The 11,042-nt window shown below is 53.2% G+C and overlaps 1 protein-coding gene and 1 pseudogene across 1 annotated transcript; one reads left to right on the top strand and one right to left on the bottom strand.

Moving 5' to 3' along the window:
- The first annotated feature begins 6,182 nt into the window (after positions 1 to 6,182).
- Positions 6,183 to 7,675, top strand: LOC125548139 (uncharacterized; annotated as a pseudogene).
- A 140-nt stretch (positions 7,676 to 7,815) lies between these two features.
- LOC125548138 (putative cyclin-dependent kinase F-2) lies at positions 7,816 to 9,534 on the bottom strand. Its single transcript, XM_048711816.2, has one exon. It carries the CDS (start codon positions 9,099 to 9,101, stop codon positions 7,956 to 7,958), a length of 1,146 nt encoding a protein of 381 aa, XP_048567773.2. The 5' UTR covers positions 9,102 to 9,534; the 3' UTR covers positions 7,816 to 7,955.
- Positions 9,535 to 11,042: the final 1,508 nt, after the last annotated feature.

Consider the following 11,042-nt stretch of genomic DNA (forward strand, 5'->3'; position numbering starts at 1 on the left):
GAATAATGTATGGCTGTGCACGGCCATGATTAGCCGAGCTCGCTCGCTCGCTGGCTGTAGATTCGTTCGTGCCGGCAGCAGCATCACTGGGATTCCTGGATCGTTATCTACCACTTGGAAGGACGTGCGAGGAGGGTCCGAACAAGACGACCGGGCAACCCGGGCGGGCGGGCGAGCAAGGGTCCAAAGCCACGTCCGCCTCGCGGGGCCACTCCCGTTGAAACGCCGGCGCGCGCCGTCCCCTTGCGCCTGGCCCCGTACGTCCGCGCATCGGCCAACCAAGCACGTCACGTTTCATCACGTGCTCGGTGCCCATGATCCAGCGGTCTTGCTAGAGTCATGCATCGTCCTCTGCCCGTCTGAACGTGTTATGGACTAACCAAACCGGTACGACCAGCATGCGTGGATCATTACTAGTAGAATCTTTGAGAAAGACAACGGCGTGCGTCCTGTACTAACAACTATCGGTCACAGACGGAATCGCGGTGCGAATCCATTGTTTTTCTTGCTCGCCTAACCCAACGGATTGAGCTTTCATCCTCTGGAATCATGGTTACATGACGACTTGTGGGGTGGGCACAAGTCTACAATGTATGCTTGGGGAAGCAGGCAAGCAAAGCTTTTTATTCTCCGGTGCTCCTCCTGACCCGTCACGCTCCTGTAGAGAGATAGCTAAGCCTTGTTCCTTGCGGAGACGAGCTGTTTCAAGACCGTGACGCGAAGATGAATGTGGACAAATGCGCTTGCGTGCTCCTTTGCTTGACAATGCCACTGTCCATTATTTTCTGTAGCTAATTGGCACACTTTTGTTTTGGCTCCATGACTTTTGGTGTTACTCAACGTGCTTGTTACGATATATATAAATTTTCATCCGGCTCGATCTCCCTGGATTTGGAGGGAGTATAGTTCAAGCTCTACGTCATCGATACGAGGAGTTCAAGCTCTACGTCAAATTTTTTTTCCAATATATGTATTTTGGTGTCTACTTTTTTCCTACACCTTGTAAATTTTTTGTATAAGTTAGGAACATTTTGTTATGACGTTTCATATTATTCAAACACATGACAAACATGTTTTCATATACATGTTTTGAAATATAATTTTCGGATAAATGTTATATATTTTTTGTGTACATCACAAACATTTTTCTATACATAGTTAACATTTTTTTCAAATGCATGATTAAGATCTTTTCATAATTTTATGTACAGTGGTTTTGTAATATATATTTTAAATATTTGGAAATATAAACAAATGTAAAAAGGGAAAAAACAAAAAAAATTGAGAAGAAGGAAAGTTAACGGCGAGTGATTGTGGCTCAGCGCGCTGGGCCTGGCCATTGGTGCAGGCGGTTCACGCGAGCACTGATACGATCTCGCGCTAAGCGAGGCCTAGTCGCACCCTGCCTGTTGTACGAGTTGCACTGTATAAGGCGCTATAAGATTTGTTGTGGTGCGTATGATGTGCGATAGCACTGCATTACTTCCAGAAGCTAAATGGGGTGTACAATGCAATAAACTGAAATTGCCATTTTGTAAATAAAAGGCTGACTTTTTTATTACTTAACTATGTAGCAAATACTAAAATATTTGTGTGTTGTAAAAAAATATTACTAGTAATTATTCATAAAGTGTTATTTTATTTACCAAAATGTTCTTGTAATTTAAAATATATTTCACCTACAAAGTTGTACTAACTCAGCGATAATGAATATTGATTAGAAGGAGTAACGTTCTTTTAACATAGTTTAAAATATGATCATGTAATTTGGCAAGTGTTTATGAAACTATAAAATCTGTTCACACCTTTTTTTAAATGCTGACTCATTTTTAGAAAATGTTAACATCCATAAATTAAAATATATATTCACTACATTTTAAAAGGTGCTCAAGCATTTTTGGTAGAAATGTATGTGTATTCAAAAAAATCATTTTAAAATGAGAAAAAGAAAAATACTGAAGATAAAAGGAATAATAAAAATCAAAAGGAAAACTAGAAAATAAAAAACAAATTAATCATAAGAAAACAAAGGAAATGTAGAGAAAGAAAAGCGGCAAAAACACAAAGAAAATCGGCCCTGTATTTCTCTTCCCAATAACACCTGTGCATGGGTGACATGCCGCTTATTGGCCGCAGTAAGAGCATCTCCAGCCGCGCCCCCAATAGGTCCCAGTCGCGCCCCTACGAGTCTGTTTTTCGCCGGATTAGGCCGAAATTGGCGCCGGCGCACTCAACCCGAACCCGGCGCGCTGGGCAGCGCCCGGGTGCGCTGGCTCGAACGTTTTGGCGCAAAAGAGTAGCAGGACCGGCCGCGTCAGCGAGACGAAAGCTGGTCGTCCTTATCGTCTCGGTTTTCCCGCGGGGAATCAATGCCAAGGCTGCCGCCGGTCAGCCTGCCATTGATTCACGGGCGGCGAAGTGCGGTGACGCCGCCCCGCCTTCCGTCACGCGTTCACACGCGGCCGCCCCCGAGCCGCTATAAAAGCCGCCCCTGGCCACGCAGGTGAGGCACCAATCCTTCCCTCCCTCGCCGCCGCACTTCCTCCCCTCTCTCTGGCGTTCGAGCCCCTCTCTCCCCCCGGCAACCATGAGCGCGAGGTACCCCGGCAATGCGGCAGCGGCCAACGGTTTCGGTTGCCGCTCGCTGCATGAGTGGGAGGCCCACCTCCTCCACGAGGCCAACTACCCCGCGCCACCCGACGTACGCGCTCCGTCGCGGTGGAGGCTCAGCGCCGGCGGGGTCCCTGTCCCCCCTCTGCCCGTCCCCGAGGCGCCCACCTATTTCCACGCCGAGATCGAGTGTGCACGGGCGTCCCTGACGGCCGCGGAGCGGGCGCTCCCGGAGTACGCCGCCGACAACCATGCGGCGTGGGCGGCGTACTTCGAACGCCAGCAGGAGGTGCGGCTCGCCTCCACCAACAACGCGTCGGCGCCGCGCGGCCGCGACAACAGCGAGGGCCGCCGCCTGTGGTGGGGCGTCCCGGGCCGCACGCTCAGCGGCGTCCTCGCGCACCTCGATGGCGGCAACGACCCGCTGTTCGAGTACCCGACCACTCGGAGCGGCGGCGCTGGCTGCCGAGGAGGATGATGGGATGGTCATCCTCCTCCTCCTCCCGATCCTCCTCTCGCTCCTCCGACGCGCCGGTGTTTGTCAGCGTCAAGCCAGAGCCGTCCGAGATGCCGCTCGGTAGGCGCACCCGTGGCGCCGGCCTCGTCATCAACGACGGCGGCCGTGGCTCCTCCTCCTCGGCCACTCCTCGCCTGGTCAAGCCGAAGAGGGAGCCAGGGCTGGCGACGGTGAAGCCGGAGCCGGGGCTCGCTGCCGTGAAGCCGGAGCCTGCTCTCGCCGAGGAGGCCGACCAAGAAGAGGCCGCCTTGCAGTGGGCGCGCGAGGACTACGCGCGCATGGAGCTGGACCCCCAGCGCCGCGCCCTGAAGGAGATCGCCGAACGCCGCCGCCGTGAAGCAGCGCGCCGGGGCGAGGGGTCGAGCAGCGGCGCCGGCCATGTCAAGGAGGAGAAGCAGGAGGACGACGCCGGCGACGACTACGCCCTGCTCAGCGCCTACTTCGGCCCGTAGTTTAGGGGTTTTTTCGTGCATTTTATTCGTGTAAAAAATGTCTAAATTTCACCGAAATATGTCATGTTTGTTGAAATTTGGCCTAAATATGTTGTGTTTGCTGAAATTTGGCCGAACTGTGGGGACGTCTGGGGCCCGGCGGCTGGGGACGTATTCGCCTCCACGCCGAAAAACCGTCGGCTCGCCTCCAAAAGGCGATTTTCGGCGCGTCTTGGGGGCGCAACGGCTGGAGATGCTCTAAGGGCCATTCCGTCTTTATACGTAGCGAGCGGCTTATTGGCCGCTTATACGCACCGACTATAGGGTATTATTCCCTCCGTCCCAAAATTCTTGTCTTACATTTGTTTAGAACGGATGTATCTAACATTAAAATATAACTAGATACATCCGTATTTAGACAAATTTAAGACAAGAATTTTGGGATGGAGGGAGTACATAATGTCGGAAATATGCCCTAAGGCAATAATAAATTGGTTATTATTATTTTTCCTTGTTCATGATAATCGTTTATTATCCATGCTAGAATTGTATTGATAGGAAACTCATATACATGTGTGGATACATAGACAACACCATGTCCCTAGTAAGCCTCTAGTTGACTAGCTCATTGATCAATAGATGGTTACGGTTTCCTGACCATGGACATTGGATGTCGTTGATAACGGTATCACATCATTAGGAGAATGATGTGATGGACAAGACCCAATCCTAAGCCTAGCACAAGATCATGTAGTTCGTTTGCTAAACCTTTTCTAATGTCAAGTATCATTTCCTTAGACCATGAGATTGTGCAACTCCCGGATACCGTAGGAGTGCTTTGGGTGTGCCAAACGTCACAACATAACTGGGTGGCTATAAAGGTACACTACAGGTATCTCCGAAAGTGTCTGTTGGGTTGGCACGAATCGAGACTGAGATTTGTCACTCCGTGTAACGGAGAGGTATCTCTGGGCCCACTCGGTAGGACATCATAATAATGTGCACAATGTGATCAAGGAGTTGATCACGGGATGATGTGTTACGGAATGAGTAAAGAGACTTGCCGGTAACGAGATTGAACAAGGTATCGGGATACCGACGATCGAATCTCGGGCAAGTATCGTATCGATAGACAAAGAGAATTGAATACGGGATTGATTGAATCCTCGACATCGTGGTTCATCCAATGAGATCATCGTGAAACATGTGGGAGCCAACATGGGTATCCAGATCCCGTTGTTGGTTATTGGCCGGAGAGTTGTCTCGGTCATGTCTGCATGGTTCCCGAACCCGTAGGGTCTACACACTTAAGATTCGATGACGCTAGGGTTATTAGGAAGACTTGTATGTGATTACCTAATGTTGTTCGGAGTCCCGGATGAGATCCCGGACATCACGAGGAGTTCCGGAATGGTCCGGAGGTAAAGATTTATATATGGAAAGTTGTTGTTCGGGTTCCGGGAAAAGTTCAGTTTTTTCCGGTATTGTACCGGGAAGCTTCCGGAAGGTTCCGGAGGATTCCGGAGGTTCGGAAAATGTTCCACCACATCCAATACAGCAGCATGGGCTGTAGGGGGGCGCCCTAACCTTAATGGGCCAAGGGCACCAGCCCCCCCAAGGCCCATGCGCATGGGAGAGGGGAAACCCTAAGGGGGAGGGCCTCCACTTGACTTGGGAGGCACTCCTCCCCCCTTGGCCGCCGCCCCCAACCCTAGATAGGATCTAGGGGGGCCGGCCCCCTCTCTCCCCACCTATAAATAGTGGAGGGGTGGGAGGGCGGCCACACCCTTGAACCTGGCGCAGCCCCTCCCCTCCAATACCTCTCCTCCTCCGCGTGAGCTTGGCGAAGCCCTGCCGGAGAACTGCCACTCCATCACCACCACGCCATCGTGCTACTGTTGGACTCTCTTTATCAACCTCTCCCTCCTCCTTGCTGGATCAAGGCGTGGGAGACGTCTCCGTTTCGTACGTGTGTTGAACGCGGAGGCGCCGTGGTTCGGCGCTTAGATCGGAATCAACCGCGATCTGAATCGCTACGAGTATGACTCCTTCATCCGCGTTCTTGCAACGCTTTCGCTTAGCGATCTACAAGGGTATGTAGATGCACTCCCTTCCCCTCGTTGCTAGATTACTCCATAGATTGATCTTGATGATGCGTAGAAAATTTTAAATTTCTGCTACAATCCCCAACACATAATGGGCTAACCTAGTACCGTAGTGCGGTATGAGTGGTTTCTTCTTCTTTTTTTGGGTAACTGTTCATGCTTCTTTGTTGGGTTTTTTAGGAAACCATATTTCTATTTGGGTTTAGATTTTTCATTCATGTTTTTTCCCTTTTCCCTTTTTGTTTTGATAATTTATTTTTCTATTTTGTTTACATTATAATCTTTCTTCTTTGATCTATTTTACTCTCTGTTATCCTATTTTTATGTTTTAAAACTTCAGTTTAAACCCCCACAAACACTTATTTAAATTACATGAACATTCATTTCAATGAGAGAACACTTTTGGAAATTGCAGTGGCTTCTTTTTACAGAATATGTGAACACTTTTTAATTACATAATTGTTTTCCGAAATGTGTGAAACACCTTTCCGAATTACATGAATAATTTTTCTAAATGTGTTTTTTTAATCCAAAACTCTAAAAGATATTTTATTGTCATTGTTGACACATAAGAGCATCTCCAGCTGCGCCCCCGGGACGTCCCCAGGAGCCTTTTTTTGGCACCGGCGTTAAAAAGAGTGTCCCAGTCGCACCCCCACAAGCTCGTTTTGCGCTGGATTTAACGAAAACTACGGCTGGCGCACCCAAGGCAAACCCAGGGAATCGGGGGGCAGCTGGGGGCGCCGGCAATATTTTTTGGCAGCAAAAGGCCCACTGCCAGCCTTTAATCTCTCTCTCCTTTCTTTTTCTGGTTAGGCCCACCACGTGCAGTGCATGCCCGCTGTCCCGCGTACCGCGGCTAACCTCGCTGGTGGCCACGTGCTCTCACCGCGCCCCAGACCCGAAGTAGCATCGGGCATGTCCGCCATAGCCGCCATCGGAGCAGCGCTGCGGCTTCGCCTCCCAGTCCGGATGTTGCGGGTCGGCGAGCTCATCGCCCTCACCACGCTCCTCTCTTGGTCCTCTCCCGCGCGCCGTCCGTGGCCGCCGCCGCTCTGCGCGTTGCGGGTCGCTCCTCTTCAGCCCCCGCTTCGTGCTCCTCCTCCTCGCGCTTTCCAGGCGCGAGTGCGTGGAGCCGTCCCCGACCTCCTCTGCCACGGCCTCCTCTACCGGCATCAGTGTGGAGTAGAGCCAGACCTTGGCCGCCGCCAGCTTCGCTTCGTTCACCGTCCCGCCGCCGCCGACGCCGATGCCGACGCAGGCAAGTGAAGCGCATGTGGCCGTGCTTCCGGCCATGGCGATGCCGATGGAGACGGTGCCGAAGGAGGAGGAGGTGGTGAAGCCGGTGGTGTCGATGACCATGCGCGCTGCGGCCGCCGTGACCAAGGCCTGCGCGCCGAGGCGGACCCGGTCGAAGAAGATGGCGACGGTGCTGGAGGAGGAGGAGAAGGAGGAGGAGGTGAAGCCGGTGGTGTCGGTGACGACGCGCGCCGCAGCCGCCGTGAGCAAGGCCTGCGTGCCGAGGCGGACCCACTGAGCATGGCCTCCCGGATCCCGCGGGAGCTCGCCTCGCCCGCGTACCGCGGCTCACCTCGCTGCTGCTCGAGGGGGCCGGTGCCCGCGCCCGCATGCCACACTCCGGACGCACGACATCTTCGGCAACCGGCCTCTGCCTCCTCATCACCGCTGGTCGCGACCGCCTCCTGGCCGCGCGCCGGCCTCTGCCTCCTCACCACCCGCCCTCTGCTCACCGCACGCCGCCGTCGCCGCCCTGCTCGTCGCGTGCCGGCCCGGGCGTGCCCGAGCCGCCGCGGGGCGAGCTCAAGGAGCGGTGGCGCCCGGCCGCTTCCTCGCTGCCCGCCACGCGTCCTCCTCGTCAAGGAGCAGAGGTGCTTGGGGTGGACACGGCTGGAAATATTTGCCCCCCAAGCCAAAAACTTGCGTCGGCCCAGCCCGAGCTGGACGAAAAAACGTCCCTGGGCGGCACAACGGATGCTCTAATAAGTTGGAAAATGTTCAAAATATTAACCTCAGTAATATATAAAAAGTTGGCACGGCAGGAAGGCGAACGATTTCAAGCGACTTGCACGGACTGGCAGGCTACGGCGAGCGACGATTAGAGGCGACGGCGCCAGGTCTGGTGGAAAGATAATGGAAGGAATCAGGAAGCTAGCTTTCAAGCTTCCAATCGCACGTGCAATGAATTTTGGAAATCAGGCGTTGATGCACTGGTATACATGCGCTCTGAACAATAGAGAAAAATTCCAGGTAGACAATCTATCTTGAGACAATCTATCTTGTTACAAACAATGACAGATATTTCTTTGCAGTCACTTTCTTTCTGCGTAGCGCTGTCGGAGCGACCTCTACTTCCTCCACCTTGATGGACACCGTCGTCGCAGCGACCGCAGGAGGAGAAGCGGGGGGACGGGCGTCCGCAGCCATGGTGGCGAACCAGGGCAACTTGAGCGCGGCGGCCGCCGTCAGCCGCTTGTCGGGATTGCAGGCGAGCAGGCCGCTCAGGACCTCAAACCCCTCCTCGGACAGCGTATCCTCCGGGAACAGCTCTCGCAGCCTGCTCCGCTGCACCGTCGGCAACTGTGGCGGCAGCACCGCGTCCGCGAACGGCAGGGACGTGAACCCCGGCCAGGTTGTGTCGTCCTGCATTCCGACCACTTCAAAGATCCTTCGGAGAAGGCAGGTCGAGTTGTCCTCGTCGAACAGCCTCTCGCCGGAGATGGTCTCCGCCATGACGCACCCAAGCGACCACGAGTCCACCAGGGCGTCGTAGTCCCGCTTTCCTAGCAGCATCTCGGGGGCTCGGTACTTGCCCGTGCCGGCCGGCCGGTACGGCGGCGCCTCCGACATGGACAGGGCGACCCCGAAGTCGCAGAGCTTGAGCGTCCCTTCCCCTTCTCCGACGATTATGTTGGCCGGCTTGATGTCGCGGTGGACGACGTGGCGCCGGTGCATCTCGGTGGCCGCCGAGAGGAGCTGCCACATGAAACCCCGCACCGTGGCCTCCGGGAGCCCGCCGCGGCCGCGCCTCTCCGTCAGGAGGCGGTGGAGGCTCTGCCCTTGGACGTACTCCATGACGAGGCAGAGCTCGTCGGTGACGTAGTCCCGCACGACGCCGCGGAAGCCGACGATGTGCGGGTGGCCGCCGCACGCCTCGAGGAAGCGGGCCTCCCGCAGCACCTCCTGGGCGTCGGCGGGCGCGTCCTTATTGCGCGGGTCGCGGAAGGACTTGATGGCGACGACTTGGCCGGTGGCACGGTGCCGCCTTTTGTCGACGACGCCGAACATGCCCTCGCCCAGGCAGGACTCGTGATCGTAGTCCCCGGTGGTTCCGGTGATGCGCCTCTTCTTGGCGCAGGTTGCTCCCGGCCGGTTGGCGTGGCCGTCGACGGCGGCGGCAGATCGCTTGGTGGCGGCCATCGGGTCGATCCGCGGGCTCAACAGAGCTTCCAGAGGCAGGGGAGCGGCGAAGCGCGCAGGATCTAAAATTCTAGATGGAGGAGGAGGCAGCGGGAAGAAAATCGACGAGGGCACGGGGGCTCGCTCACTATATACAGAAGAAAATTCAGATACGAATTGGGCACTCGTGCGGTCATACCCAGACTCGGATTCCGACGTTCTATCGGAGCTGCATGCGGAACGCGTTTCCTTCCCTCGCTGCCTGCGCTTCTTTTTCGATGGGAAAAACTTTAGGGAGTGTCCAAATTCCAGCCGAATTCAGTCTGAGTCGATTTTCTGTCCTATGTTTGATTGACACCTGTTTTGATTAGTCCTGATGAATCGAGTTGGAAAAATGATCAAACTGATTTCAACTGGTGTTTCTCGGTCGAATTTGGTTTCCCCCGTGATGTGATTTCCACCTGCCCACCTAAACTAATCGCCCCCGACCCGTTACGGCCTGCTGCTGGATCACTCCGACATGAAAAAAAAATTGATGGTTGCTGCAACATTCTCTCTGAATTTTTGTTGTTGTACGTGTTGGTATGCCTACTCCTGTAATAAGGGTCAACGTGATGATCCTATAGTTTTTGCCCGATCTTTCACCGCAAGACAATCAAATAAAAAAACTTCTAATCACGGAAGTAATCCACGTAACTTGAAGATGAGGAAACAAATCCAGCAAGCAACGTGATGAAGATTACCACGCCTCAAACCAGAGCACGATAATCCTTGATGAACACAAGAACCTCCGTAGCAATCTTTATTAGATAAACGGCATCGCCGATCCTGGAGGGATGCTTCACCGAAGAAACACAACTCGATAGTTTTAGACTAAAATTCCCAACTTCCTAAACCCAATGCGCCCCAGCTCCTTATATGGTGGGGTGAGGCGCCCAGCCTAATGGGCCTCGACCTGACTTGGTTGGACAGGCCCAAAACCAAGCAAAGCCTCATAATTATAAAAAAAATCTAATAATTAAAAATAACAATGACACGCCTAGCTTGGTGGAGTCCTGAAATTGGGCTTCACCTCCTCCGTCGTGCCCGTATCATCCTCCTCCCCTTCAAAAAGCGTTGTCCTCAACGCGCGGGGGTCTGCTAGAAAGGGTGGCGTGATATCAACAAAAGCATCATGCGTCTTCGCCATCTTCAAGTCTCGCGTGCCTACCACTCCACATCCTCCCTCTTGGTCTACTCGACTTGGTTCAGTTGTGGGTGACTTTCTTCTCCACACACGCCTGGGCATAGGTGCCACCACCTTCTTCTTGTCCACCTTTGCTGGAGCCCTTTGTTTCTGAACATGAACCTGCTTTGCACTACCCTGCAAAATATGAGTAATGCTTGGGCCACACAACTGACGAACATGTCCATCCTTGCCTTTGTGCATCCGCACTGCTGCTCCAACAAAACGCCTCACAAGTGTGCTAACAAAACTGCGCTTGTCGCCCCGAAGCACCTCATGCACTGAGACATGATCAGCACAAATATCATCAGTCTGAACACCTGTGTCAACACAAACTGGAATTGTAACACATGCTGCAACATCCTTCCTCTCATCAGAAAGAGGTTGTACTTCAACTGGCTTGTCACTAACAAGAACAACAGGCTTGTCATCTACAGGTAGAGCTGAAGCAATATCAACAATGTCGCTCTGTGCATCATGCTCCTCATGTTGCAGCTTAGCTAACCTTGGCGGCTTAGCCTTGCGCAACCTCTCCTTGTGTACCACCAGCTCCACATCAGACTTTATTTGATCATCCTTCGTAGGCTTCAAAGTCTGCTGTTTGCCGTCATGCACAAAAGAATATGTATTTGCTCTCCCAGCATGTGTGACATTGCGATCATACTGCCATGGACGTCCAAGTAACAACCCACACACCTCCAATGGCAACACATCACATTCTACCACATCAACATAGT

The sequence above is a fragment of the Triticum urartu genome, chromosome 3A, assembly GCF_056163025.1.
Source record: "Triticum urartu cultivar PI428250 chromosome 3A, HENAU_Tu73, whole genome shotgun sequence".
NCBI classification, from domain to species: Eukaryota; Viridiplantae; Streptophyta; class Magnoliopsida; order Poales; family Poaceae; genus Triticum; species Triticum urartu.

Excerpts from the sequence above, each read along its gene's own strand:
- LOC125548138 (XM_048711816.2), bottom strand. The coding sequence starts at position 9,101 with ATGGCCGCCACCAAGCGATCTGCCGCCGCCGTCGACGGCCACGCCAAC.